The sequence below is a fragment of the Bombyx mandarina genome, chromosome 28 (assembly GCF_030267445.1).
Source record: "Bombyx mandarina strain Sakado chromosome 28, ASM3026744v2".
NCBI lineage: Eukaryota > Metazoa > Arthropoda > Insecta > Lepidoptera > Bombycidae > Bombyx > Bombyx mandarina.
In genome coordinates, this window is record NC_143233.1 from 10,182,129 (window position 1) to 10,197,041 (window position 14,913).

Consider the following 14,913-nt stretch of genomic DNA (forward strand, 5'->3'; position numbering starts at 1 on the left):
TTTATTGATGCAGAGGTGACTGTATCTATGGTAAAGGGTGTGCATACTGGTACAGGGGTGGCAGGCAGTGCCAGAGTATTGACTAAACTGACATTATGTTGGCTAAAGGCTGCATACTCAGTTTAAAATAAATGAACAAAATTTAGGCATAACCTATTTTATTATATTTAAGGAACTACAACAGATTGAAAATACTAATCCACATCATCAGAATATTGTAAGGAGAATTTATAGCCCACTCGGAAAATGTATCAGTATTGGAACAATCGCAAACATACAGGTATGTATGTTATGCCTAATTATCTGAAATAAATACCTAAACAAAACTTGCATTTTAAAAATTAATATTTATTGCCTTTTTAGCATTGCATCAAGAATCACCTATTTTGCAGTCATCATCCTCTAACTAAATGCAAGTGACTTCTACTTATTGTGATGCTACTACTAGTAGCTCCAGCCACAGTAGGTCTCGCATGTTAGTCAAGAGATTGGGTTGATATGTGTTTATTCAGGTCAAAGTACCTATTCATTGAACCACCATATTAGGGACATTGATTTGTTTATAATGCTGTTACTTGTAAATAAAAACATTTTGTTGCATGTATTGTAAACATTGTATTTTACCTAACCTTGTTTTTAAATAAATTTATTATTTTTTTCAGCACCTCAACACCTGACCTGCTATTTCACCACTTTTACAATGAAAAGCAGAGTGTACTCAAATTACTGAGAGAATTTTGTGGATAGAGGAACTGCAAGTGAAGATTCAGGGTGTTCATATGTGTGTCGTCCAAAGCATTTTTGAACACAGTACCACATATAACTTAATGAAACTTACAACCATGGGGGAATGAATAGTCGACAATCTGCAAGAAGGATGAACTGTTGGTGGAATTAGCACATGCAGCTAGCAATTTTAAACCTGTATTTCCACTTAAGTTACTGATGCAAACAAATTTCAAAATTATTGTATATAACTATTGAATAAAACTATTTTTATAAATCATTAATTTATATTTGAAATTACTTCACACTATAAGTTAGCTAATTAGTAAAATTTAACAAAGTAATTCAACATGACCACCATAATGTACATGTAATCTCATCATCTGAAATCATGGGAACTGGCAGCTCTGCACAATTGCAAATGTTGTGCAAAACACAACACGCAACAACTATTTTTGCTATCTTATCAGGGTGGTAAATTGGCACCCTATAGATCAGCAAACACCTGAATCTACTCTTTAACATACCTATTGTTCTTTACACTGAGTTACGGGCAGTGGAATGAAGGCGGTGCTACAAAGCTTCAGGAGTATCTTCCTCCATATTAGCAATAGCTAGCTATTATTAGCAGGTATTAGCTAGCATAGCATAGCGTTATCGCCTATTTCTGCCGTGAAGCAGTAATGCGTTTCGGTTTGAAGGGTGGGGCAGCTGTTGTAACTATACTGAGACCTTAGAATTTATATCTCAAGGTGGGTGGCGCATTTACGTTGTAGATGTCTATGGGCTCCAGTAACCATTTAACACCAGGTGGGCTGGGAGCTCGTCCACCGATCTAAGCAATGAAAAAAAAATTAGCAAAAGGTGTCATAAGGTTGGAACGTTGACAATATACAGAAAGCCCGAAAAGATGTTAAATAATTATAATGGTCATTACTTGCTGTCATTGACTAATCTAGTAGATTTTATTTTGTTTTGATTATAACTGAATAAAGTTTATTTAAGATAAATACTATATTTCACAATAACTTATAGCAATATACACAATTACAATTTAACTGAAATGAATACAATCTGAATACATAGGTTCTTAATACACATTTCGTTTATGGATTACATATCAGAATTTCGAAAAATATTAATAGCTTTACAAATTGTACATTTCTTGCATGATATTCTTTGCGACAGTAAATCCATTTTTATTGGTAGCAGATCTTTTTAAGGCCACCAACTTCCCATCAATACACCCAATAACCCAAAGGATTCTAAATTTTTCATAAAAACTGCAATATTTAGCATTACATTAATATTGGTAATTTTTTATGAAGAAAACATTTTTTTATTTAGCTTAAACCTCTCCTCCTCCTCCTTGCATCGGTTTCCTTATTACTGAGGGTCGTGGTCATGGCCTTGAAACAGTTTGTTTTTTATAGTGCACCGCCATCTGTTCCTATTTAGCTTAAACCACCTTCTTCTTTTTTCTTTGCTTTTCCTTCAACTTTTGCCATTCTTGAGCATTCTGTGGGAATCTTAAATATTTATATATAGTTGCTGGGTTGTTCAGAGCCTCCACAACCTCAGATATACACTGGGATGTCTGGGACAAATGTGTTCTTATATTTTCTTTTATGATTTTTTTGGTAACTTCAATTGGCCAAAAATAACAAGGTGCACAATAACTGAAACTAAGAAATAATCATTAAACAATACACATAGTTATTAGAGAATCTAATTTGTATTCTTTCAAGATATTTTTGGTAGATTAGTTTAGTGGTATTGTTTTACAATAATGGGAGAGTTGGATATAAACAAATGGGCAAACTTTAATAATATGTTATAAAGTACCTATTTTGTACATAAAGACACAATCTTACCACGTGGAATACCTACCTTTAGAAGAGTTGAAAGTCCTTTTCAATGGCTTTTAGTGGTCTTCATCAAAGGGTGTAATTCACACCCTAACTGGTTCATATGATCCTTCGACAATCTATACACTTTCTTTATACTTTTACATGGTCGTCATCTCAAGTTAAAAGTGATAAATTGTGAATTTCGTAGGCTTGTCGACGCATTTCACGCTGATCCGTAGCGTCAGCCTCTTTCAACAATGTTTTCAATAAAAACATACGCTCCACAAAATATCGATGAAGAATAAAGTTATTTTAAAGTGCAATTTTGTTAATTAATAGTATTTTTTTAATAATTAACAGCGGTTTATAACGTTTTCGTATATTCTCACTCACAACAAACACATAAAACACTAACTTTTGATTTGACAAATAAAATGATTTTGCGATGCGAAGTTCTTGCCGAAATTCGACGTGATTTACACTACAGAATGCCGTTTCAAACGTCAACTCATACATTTTAGTAAAAAAACTCACGCTTGCTAGTTCAATTCACCCGCGAGGGGCGCTAGTGTAGATTCGGCACTACAATGAAATTTACAGAATGCCAATTTGAAAACTCACACCAAATTCACGTGCGAGTTTGTTAAACAACGCTTACAGAATCGCACGGCAGGTATGGATTTACCTAAAAGGCCTCGAAAAAAATAAAACACAACGTATTGTATACCTAGTGTTCTACAATCTGTCCTTCAATTAATTTATTTTGCGCTCTTGTTGCTATTGTTCATAGCTTTAAGAATTCCTCTGAGTGTAGGGTGCCTACTGACCTATACCAGACCCATGTTTCTTCTTTCACGGCTTTCGTTCCCTTCCCCTTTTTAAGACCTAGTGTTAAATTCCTCTACCAAGCTTTTACAATACTCTTCTCTTCCTTTATAACATGTCCAAGATACCATTTAGTTAGAACCAAAGTATTACCTAAGTTTTCCTGAGTACTTCTCCATTTAATCAGTTCATCTTATTATTTTTTTTATTGCTTAGATGGGTGGACGAGCTCACAGCCCACCTGGTCCGGTAACCGGAGCCCATAGACATTTACAACTTAAAATGCTCCACCCATCTTGAGATATAAGTTATAAGATCTCAGTGTAGTTACGACGGCAGCCCTAACCTTCACACCGAAGCGCATTACGGCAGAAATAGGCAGAGCGGTGGTACCTACCCGTGCGGACTCAGAAGAGGTCCTACCACCAGTAATCTAGTTGATCTATCCTTGAGCGTACATCTAAACCTCCTATCTTACATTAGATACTTTAGGCTGTTTGGTCCTAGCTTAAATTCTACAAATTATTTTCTGAACCCTTAAAGTTTTCGTGGCACATACAAAGTCGCAATATCAGAATTCGAAACTCTGCCTTATACGTGTAACGCGAGCCGAGCGCCTCTGGCTTCCAGATTCCACAGACCAGTCATTAAGCGATGATAGATCATTAGGAGGATACCGACACGTGCAAGCAGCTACGACCCACTAGGTACTTTCCGCCGTGAGAAATTGAAACATAAAATCTTATCGCCTATTAACTCAAACTTCTAATATCCCCAACTACAAATCCATCGCATTGTGTGTGTGTGTGTTTTTTTTATTGCTTAGATGGGTGGACGGGCTCACAGCTCACCTGGTGTTAAGTGGTTACTGGAGCCCATAGACATCTACAACGTAAATGCGCCACCCAGCTTGAGATATAAGTTTTAAGGTCTCAGTATAGTTACAACGGCTGCCTTACCCTTCAAACCGAAAGGCATTACTGCTTCACGGCAGAAATCGATCGCAAATAGTAACATCTTCTTCTTTGTCTCCACCTTATCCCACTAGGTGAGGTCGGAACAGCTAATTTTTCTCTTCGATTCTTTTCTATCAGCCGTCATCTCAACACTCACACCTCTCGCTCTCATATCGTCATTCACACATTGCATCCATGTCTTCTTCGGCGACTTCTGGGACACCACCACATTAGGTTAAAAATTCGAAATACCAGACAAATAAAACTCTGTAGTTCAATTTATTTATATAGATATGTAGATTGTATACACTGGTGGTAGGACCTCTTGTGAGTCCGCGCGGGTAGGTACCACCACCCTGCCTATTTCTGGGTGGCGCATTTACGTCGTAGATGTCTATGGGCTCCAGTTAACACCAGGTGGGTTGTGAGCTCGTTCTCCTATCAAAGCAATATAAAAAAAAATACTAGCTCCGATTCTAAGCTGTAATGTCTTCAACTACATCATAAAATAGGACATATTTTGCACCGTGGTGATCATTTGTCTGCCCAGCTAAAATATGCTCATCTAGTACATATAATCTATTATATTCCACGTCTTACTCACGCGGACGAAGATAATTAATTCAAAGCACACCTACAGACATCACACATTAAAAATGTCAAAGCAAATATCACGTAATGATTGCATTGACATGTTATTGACGGTTACCGTTTGCTCTACCACGATTGGTCTGTCGTGGCCACCAATGACCATCAACTATGTCAGTGACCTAGATTATTTGTTCTCTGTAGATATGTACAAACAACAGTTAATATAGTTTTATTTTTAATTTTCATTTAATTGTACTGGTGGTAGGATCTCTTGTGAGTCCGCGCGGGTGGGTACCATCACCCTGCCTATTTCTGCCGTGAAGCAGTAATGCGTTTCGGTTTGAAGGGTGGGGCAGCCGTTGTAACTATACTTGAGACCTTAGACATTATATCTCAAGGTGGGTGGCGCATTTACGTTGTAGATGTCTATGGGCTCAGTAACCACTTAACACCAGGTGGGCTGTGAGCTCGTCCACTCAACTAGCAATAAAAAAAAAAAAAAAAAATTGCTGCTTATTATTTTTATGCTATTTTCAGTTATGTAGACAAATTGAACAAGTTCATGGCCCCCTAATTTTGGTCGCGTATGTTCTATAGTGTGAATGACTCCGCACTTCCAGTACTAATTAAAAAAATTCATAAAGCTAGCATCCTGCCCTTCAAACCACAGCACATAACAACTTCGTGGTTGAAATTGGCAAGCTACCGGTCCATCCCGCAAATATAGTAGGACTAGCGACCCGCCCTCGCTTCGCTTCGGAAACTGTAATTTATTATTAATTTCTCCACTATTTAATGGATGTTATTATACATATAAACCTTCCTCTTTAATCACTCTATCTATTAAAAAAAACCGCATCAAAATCCGTTGCGTAGTTTTAAAGATTTAAGCACACATAGGGACAGACAGATATAGGGACAGAGAGAGCGACTTTGTTTTATACTATGTAGTATAGGACCTTATTATCATCAGTCCACATCCGTTTAATGTTGGATTCATGTCTCCTACAAGGTTCGCCACAATGCGACCCTTAGCAGATCATCGGTCTACCGCATAAGAGGTCTTTATTTATCGGAATTGGAGGTTGTGAATACCCATGACGATTTGTTGTAATTTTCAGTTTTTAAAGTAAATGTATACTCTTGTTTGTAATTAGCCGATGTTTTAATACTAGAAAGAATTTGACCTCATAACAAAAAAGTAAAAAAGCCATAAAGATATACAAAAACATACCTCATCTTGAAAAGTCCTGTGCAAGCTCTCTTTCGTGTACCTCTGCTCGCTCTGCTTCAAGATAGCAGAGCACTGCTTCAGTAGAGTCAATCTTGATCTTTCTCTTGCGCTCTCCTCTTCCATAAACGACATCCGATGTCCGTTTCTCGGAATCCCGAGCGAATCCCGTGCGCCATTTTGAACGCACCCGCCATTTGCATTCCGGTGACAGCTGTCTGTGTCAGTTTGACAGCTGTCAACTGTAATCACTATGTTCTCTGAGGGTTTCTCGTTTTCACTATTATTCACTTGTATCTCTCCGTTTAAGGATGTCATTTTGTTATGTTCGGAACTTATTTACATTTTTTTTAAAGATGATTCTATAACATTATTTCATCTATAATGTATAAGCACGTATCTACGTGAGTATCAGTGAACATATTACGTAATTTATGCAATAATTTAATATGAACTGAAATTATAAAAATCCGTAACGTAGACCGACCCGAAGTTGCAAGCTATCGTAATAACAGTTAAATTGAAGAAAAAAACCCCAAAATCTTAATCAATCGATTCTTCTCTGGAAACCGGTATTTAAATTTCGGTATAAAAATTTCACTTTTCGTAAGTTGGTGACCAGTTTTGAGTCAAAATATTTACGGACATAAAACGCATACTTTCACTTTAATCGGCTACATTCGCTACTCAGAGGTCGTTGGTTCGATTCGTATGTCTATCTATATATTAATACGTGAAGCTATAACTTTGTATCCCTTTTTACGAAAATTGCGCAGACGGAGGAGTATGAAATTTCCCACACTTATAAAGAATATAGAGAAGGAGTGCAGAATGCTAATAATTTTTTTAAATTATGCATAAAAAATACATTAAATCAATGAAAAAAAGCATTACACACACTACCATGTATTTGACACACACGCATACTACTTGTTTATTGTCAAACTTTTCTTTTTGCTTATAGACTGTGGTCAAATTGAGAATTAAGATCAAATATTTTTTATTATTCTATATCTGTCTAAAGTGTAGTCTTGGCGAAATCTGTGATTATAGAAGTTTATACTTCTTCGACAATAGAATGATGATAGTGTACAAACTTATAATTGCAATTAATTAGTCGAATTTCGACTACCGCGGGACCTCTGGTACCAGTAATAACACCAGTTTGGTAGAATAAACAAAAGGGAAGATCCTCCAAGCGGGTGTAAATGTCGTTGGCGAGATTCAGGAATCTTTCATATATGCTCTATGATAGGTACCGCCATACGATACGAGCCTAAAATTCCATGGCCACGGTTATTATGAGTTTCCGTAAGTTATTTAACTACAAGCAAAATATCTTTGGAGTCTACAGAGACTGGTTCGTTTTCTCTGCGCTATATACCTCATGTTCCGCTGGGATTCTCTGAGGAGATGCTCGGAGGGATCCCACTGATGAGTAATGGCATCTCGATTGACTAATACCGACTTAGAATCTATTTTTGTTGGCATCAACGTCACACTAGGATACCACTAACGATGTGAAGATGTAAGCTATCTACCCAAAAAGCACGATTTTAAAATGTCCCTTGTGAATGAGCGCAATAAGCTCTCAATTGCACGAAAGTAGTGGACGGTGATATTCAAAGCAAGAAACACAATCAGATGACAAATGCAGGCTTAATTTCTTTAAGACAGCTGATGTCTCCATTGTATAGACATAGACATAGTACGGGCTTACTGTGTGTGAACGGAATGTTTAATGTTTCTTAAGATCATCGGCAGTATGTGAAAGTGTTTTTTTTTATTGCTTAGATGTGTCGACGAGCTCACAGCCCACCTGGTGTTCTGGTGTTAAGTGGTTACTAGAGCCCATAGACATCTACAACGTAAATGCGCCACACACCTTGAGATATAAGTTCTAAGATCTCAGTATAGTTACAACGGCTGCCCCACCCTTCAAACCGAAACGCATTACTGCTTCACGGCAGAAACAGGAGGGGCGGTGGTACCTACCCGTGCGGACTCACAAGAGATCCTACCACCAGTAAAGTGCTGTTCAAAATAATTTTAACTGTTCCATTAATCATTTTACAGTTTCCAAGGACGTTACAGTTTTTGTGGTCACGGAAGTCACAAAAAGCGTAATTGAAATTGAAACTTTTTAAATTCGGAAAGCTTAATTTTACTCATTGGTTTAACTTGAATGCGTTTAAATTTTATTTCGTCTTTTCCTTTAGTAGAAACGTCATCATTTGACAAAATATAACGAACTAGTGGTCCCGCAGTAGTCGAAATTCGACTATAATTGATTGGAATTGTAAGTTTGTACACTATTATGATTGTATTTTATACTTCTATAATCACAAATTTCACCAAGACTACACTATAAAAAATATTAACACACACAAACAATACTTAATCTATTCTCAATTTGACAACAGACGTCAAGAACAAAAGTTTGGCAATAAATAGTATGCATGCGCGTGTGCGTCAAATATATAGTATGTAGTGTGTGTAATGTTTTCTTTATTGATTTAATGTATCTATTATGCATTATCAAAAAAAAATATTAGCAGTGTGCACTTCTTCTCTATATTCTCTATAAGTGTGGAAAATTTCGTACTCCTCCGTCCGCGCAATTTTCGTAAAAAGGGATACAAAGTTTTTGCTTCACGTATTAATATATAGATTTAAATAAATTTATTTCTTTAGTGAAATTGTATGGAAATGAAAATTATTTTACAATTATTAACCTACATTACGATTTTATTTTATAATGTAAAATCGAAAAGATTACGTGAATCGATGAAAAAAAAATTCACTGTCACTTTTAAAGCATCACTTCACTGATATTAAACTTCAGTTCTTATTATAATGAGGCAACGGTGTATTTCGGGTTAACAATTATTGTTTTGCGGTATGTATACACACGCGCGGGCGTTCGTGTCCGTATATAATATTCTACTGAAGCGAGTTGTGTGTGCGAGGGGTCACTCTCGGCTCCAAGATGAAGATTATCACTGGAGGCGGTCCATCGTCACGGCCAGCAATCGGTAGACGAGGATTCAACCTAAGTAAACCCTTTTTTTCATTTCGAAGCTGATGGTCTAAAGAGACCACATCACCGGGCTAGTAGGTGAGCTCACAGGGCTCAAACCGGAATGTTGCTAACACTAACCCTAGCAAGAGCTGTGCTTCGCAGAATCTACCACCGGATCGGAAACGCGACCCACTGAGAAGATGCAGCGAGAAACTCAGTGGGCTGTATCTGTGGGTTCAGTACCCAGTGTAGTGAGATCACGTACATATGAACCAGCGTGTTGCAAAGTAAGCGATGTAGAATGGCAGAAAATGAGTAGTTTAAAAGGAAGTGTTGTAACACCATGTTTTTTTTATTGCCTATATCCTACCCTGACCTGGACTAACCTGATCCGCACTACCCTGGAAACCGCAGTTCAAGATGCTCTACACTCGGCGGTAGATAGGAGCAAATGACGTGGAATGATCCGAAATAAACTCTTGTTGCGAGGAGGTGGTCACGACCCTCAGTACCTATTGAGGAAACCGAAGCGAGAAAAAGATATCCTACCCGGTGAATGGTTACTTTCGCTACAATGAGTTTGCCCCTGGTGTATACAACAACAATACCAGAGGCACAGTAAGCACAGTTTGAAGAGAGATATGTCATCGCGCTCAGGAAACACCAAAAAGGGAAGCTTATTCCAAAGCCAGACGGTACATGGCCAGAATCAGAGACTCAGAGTGCTCTGAGGAATTGTTTGATATGATACCATCATCTCATTTTTACCATCGCACCGCCCGCCACCGGAGCAGAGTTCATCCATACTACCTAAAGCCACTGCGTTCATCCACAGTGCGTTTCCAGAGGTCTTTTTTGCCACGCACCATCCGGCTATGGAATGAGCTCCCCTCCACGGTGTTTCCCGAGCGCTATGACATGTCCTTCTTCAAACCAGGCTTGTGGAGAGTATTAGCGGTAGGCAGCGGCTTGGTTCTGCATCTGGCATTGCTGAAGTCCATGGGCGACGGTAATCACTCACCATCAGGTGGGCCGTATGCTCTCTTCCTACAAGGACAATAAAAAAATAAAAACTCATCAGTGGATGAACGCAGGGTTCCAGATGGTATGAATGAACTTTGCTCAAGTATTTGCTCAAGTGGATGAACTTTGCTCAATCAAGTAGGTAGTATCTGCTCAATGGGCGGGGCGATGTTAAATACAAGATGATGGGAACATCTCAAATACAGACAATCTTAGTGCGAGACACGAAGCGTGCCGGCTTACAATTGAAAGTTTCGCGACTTATGTAATTACTTAAACACTATTTCTTGTAATCAGTCAACATGGCCGCGGGATGGTCGTAATTCAAAAGTAATTGCATAAAACCGAAGCGGCCCTCGAAATAATTTGTGTCGAACGGACCACGGACATACAATGTCTAGATGTGACCGGCCGTAAGTAGCCACGTACTACTGTAAATAGTTCGTTATTTTAATTGGAAAATCTTTACATTTAACAATTGATTGATTTCAGCGTCATTAACATTTGGAATTGAAGACAAAAAGAATGTCGCTCATGCATATCGGAATGACAGTAAAAGGTCCAACCATTGACCAAACGTTATCGAAAAACATTCTTTTTGTGGCGGGTAGCCATCATATAACGCAAGATATTATCTTGATCATCTCCCAATTAAATTAATCTTAAGCAATAAATGAAATGTATTCAAATCTTAGCTGTATATTTTTTTATTTTTGATGTTAATGCAGTGCATGCAAATTATAGGTGCAATCGACAGTGGTCGGTTGCACCTATAATTGAGGTGACATCTGCCATGAACTTTTGTCAATTTGTCAATGTTTTGTATTGATGATCACTTTGTTGGTGCAACTTAATAAATAAATAAATAAATAAATAAATAAATAAATATTTGACAGAAGCATGAATCTCGCTTACGACATTTTCAAGATAAAGCGCATATATACAAGTTCCGAACAACAACATTCGGACCGTCGGTCTACCGAGCAATATCACCCGCTCGGTGGAAGATCTTCCCTATGTCGTATATACCTACAAACTGGTGACCTGCAATGGAACAATTGCAGCCTTCACACTGTTAGAATTGTATAATTCCTAAACGCATCTTTATGTTAATACCAACTGACAGCTGTCACAACATACATACATACTTAACATAACCACTTTAATCTTTAGTTTTGTTTTCGAAGATATTGAAAATATCATGTTTCATTCAGTTATTTTATGTCTCCAATACTTCTGGTTGTAGCAGCTACATCTATTTTATGGGACCCATAAACTCTGACTAAAGTTGTTCATCCACTTAAAAACCTTGAAAAAGAGAATAGTGTCTATCGCGATCACAAAAACTGCGCTTTTAATCGAATGCGCGAGATTTTGTGTATCTTTTATAAACGGGTTAGCTTAGTTAAACTGGTTTTTTCAGGGTCACGCTCAGGGCAGACGATGCACTGAGCGAGTAGACAGAGCCTTAATGCCACCAGACCCCTAACACTAGAGCATTTCTGAGACCTTTTTTTCTCCTCCCTATGCTGTTTTTTTTTCGTTTGTTTTATTGCTTAGATGGGTAGACGAGCTCACAGCTCACCTGGTGGTTACTGGAGCCCATAGACATCTACAACGTAAACGCGCCAACCACCTTTAAGATATAAGTTGCAAGGTCTCAATATAGTTACAACGGCTGCCCCACCCTTCAAACCGAAACGCAATACTGCTTCACGGCAGAAATAGGCAGGGTGGTGTGGTACCTACCCGTGCGGACTCACGAGTGGGCGTACCACCAGTAATAAGCCTTGAGAGGCTATTTACAGCTTTACTCTAGAGTGTAGTCAGTGTAGTAGTCCGGCTCAAACCGGATGTATTGCTAACACTGGCCTTAGCAAGAGTAGTGCTCCGCAAAATCTACCAGCGGATCGAAAACGCGAACCACTGAGAAGATCCAGCGAGAAACTCAGTGGGCTGTGTCTATGGGTTAATACGAGACCTATAAGCGTGGTCAGTATCAATCACAGTGACAATAATACAAAATTTAATACCAGTTCAAATTGAGGCGCACGATTCTTACTATATTATTAGTGGCCCCAATCTGATCCAGTAAATAGATATCTTTGTATTTATAAGTAAAATGTTTATTTAGCATTGACTAGACATAGCCTGCGGGTCTACTCGTTAATTTGTTCATTAGTTACGTAAATTACGTATCGACGTGCGCTTAAAAATATCTTGTTAATTTTCCACGCTTTTAAAGAAGTTGTGTGGCCCATGGGCACTTATTGGAACGCTTCAAGAAAAATAGGCATTGATCGTGGTTTGAACCACATACTACTAAACTTCTCGTGGCCTCAAACATGACGATTAGCGTTTATCGGAGGTTATGTGTATGCAGCATCGAAGTCCTTTATATAACGCGACTGTCAGTTTTCCAATTCAGAACTTAGAGCATGTATTCACTTTTTTTTTAAATCTTATTTAAATTCATTTGTCTTGTGGCGGGTAGCCATCATACAACACAAGATATTTGACAGACGCCTAAATCTCGCTTACGACATGTATTTAAGATAAGCTTGCTTATATACAAGTTCCGAACAACAACAACATTCGGTCTGTATCCGATGATTTGCAAGCTCTATCCGATGATTTGCAAGCGAAGTAAATTGTCCCTTAGAAATAAGTTGACATTCTATAAAACTTGCATACGACCCGTCATGACCTATGCAAGTGTAGCGTAGTGTCAGAAGTACAGTAGTGACAGAATGGAAAGCAGTCGACGTCGCCCAAAACACGTCATTTCGGATCCTCCCGATCCACTAACGGTGCTTTTAGGTACCTCAAACACCGGTCATCGTTCTCGTCAAACCCTTCGCTTGCGACGAAGGGTCGCTTTACCGATGCGGTGATAGATTCTGCGAAGCACGGCTCTTGCTTGGGTTCGTGTTAGCAACGTCGTCAGGTTTGAGCCCCGTGAGCTCACCTACTGGTAGGGTTATGTTGAAATAGGCTATCAAGGCACCAGCTTCTGCCGAGGAGTCACACCCACTCGTTGAAAGATCTTTCCCTCCGACTTTATACCCTTCAGTCTTATTGGTTTTCAACAGCCTGCATTAAGTAGATACAAGTGTAATATGGTTGAATTAATTAGATCGGCGTCTACCCTAAGCGTGTCTAGTCGTGAAGATACCGTCACGAGTGTAGGTATATGCGTGCACGAAAGTGGAAAAATCTTGTAACTTTTAATTTATCATATCCGTAGAGAATAAATATTGATACATAGTAAACGCAGTTGAAGTGTCTACTTGCAGTATCAAAATAATAGATTTTCATTAACAATAATTACACATAAAATTACGGTACTTTACAAAAACATACTTGACTGTGTTTCTGCTTGTTCCGGCTAGATTGATTTTGATGGAAATTTCACTGGCAGGTAACTAGTGTCTTAAGTAATAAATTAGGGTGCGTTGGTTTTATAATTACAAATCCGCTAAATGTAAAATCCGCGAAAATCTAATCAAAGTCTCTTTGGCAAGACAGGCATCGGTAGGATTTTGTTACATAGGAATGCGAGCTCAAAAAACCGCCCACCCTGTTATTACTTAATTTAACTTTACTTAGTTTGTAACTTTAACTTATAGATTATATTATCGATGTTATTATCGATTGCGGAATTCAATTAACTTCGTTTTTAATACGCTTTTTCTTGAACATGATTTTGACCCCCTTGAAAACGTCGGATTAACTCGAAATTTGATATACTTATTAAAGACCGATGACAATTCAATATTTAAAAATAAATGAAGAATAAAAAAAATTGAAATTCATCTAAAAAATTAAAAATAAATAATAGTTTAAAAAACACTAACAAAATACGCTTTTATAGAAAATGCAACTAAAAAATAGAAAAAAAGTATTAATAAATTTGAATTAAAAATAGTGTAAGAAAAAATAATTCTATTGTAAAAAAAATCGTAGGGTGCTAATAAAATATTTCTAACTACTGATCGATACCATGCACCCCACGCTTTTTTTATTTATTTATTTATTTTATTAGGCTCACAATACACATCACAAGCTGAACAATAAATATAATATATAATTAATATTTTACAATAATTTTACAATAAAATAATTTTTTCTTACACTATTTTTAATTCAAATTTATTTCTTAGTTCATTCGACAACACACTAGGCTTATTTTCTATGAAGGCACGATGATTTTGATACGATGAACAAAAGTTTTCGAAACTTCGTGCACCCATGTTAGATGGACGCGAGAGCTTAAACAAGTCGCTATAGACTTGGAATTGCTATTATTTTATTTGTATTAACACTTTTGCGCGCACCTATCCACGCACATACGTATACACATAACGTTCGCTAAATATCACACTGATCACGACATCATTAAACGCAGACCTATCACGAAACTAGGGTAATTAGGTACATTGCACACTTGTGTAGCTCACGCCAAGTGCACACACACAGACACAGGCCAGGCTATGAAGCAGTCAGACGTCATCTTCACCTGCGCAGACGCTTATTTTCCGATAAATCCTCACCTTTCACAAACACATGCCCGTGTCCTGGCTTATAGAAGGACATAAGTATTACAGAGGATCCAGTCAGCGTTCTCGTCGAATCCATCGCTCGCGACGAAGGGCTCGGCGAGTAAATTAACCCACAGACAAAGTCCAC

General features: G+C 37.9%; 1 protein-coding gene and 1 pseudogene across 3 annotated transcripts in view; both read right to left on the bottom strand.

Moving 5' to 3' along the window:
- The window catches only part of Nox (NADPH oxidase), a 68,532-nt gene extending 59,421 nt beyond the window's left edge, over positions 1-9,111 (bottom strand). The window contains exons 1-2 of one of the 3 annotated variants that reach the window (XM_089739075.1): positions 8,959-9,111; positions 6,183-6,558 (exon numbers count right to left, since the gene is read on the bottom strand). In XM_089739075.1, the coding sequence (XP_089595201.1) occupies positions 6,183-6,497 (315 nt within the window). In that variant the 5' untranslated portion in view covers positions 6,498-6,558; positions 8,959-9,111. Of the gene's footprint in view, positions 1-6,182; positions 6,819-8,958 lie in introns of those variants that run through there. The other 2 variants (XM_089739074.1, XM_028179579.2) reach the window with 2 other exon arrangements.
- Positions 909-3,418, bottom strand: LOC149499739 (uncharacterized; annotated as a pseudogene).
- Positions 9,112-14,913: the final 5,802 nt, after the last annotated feature.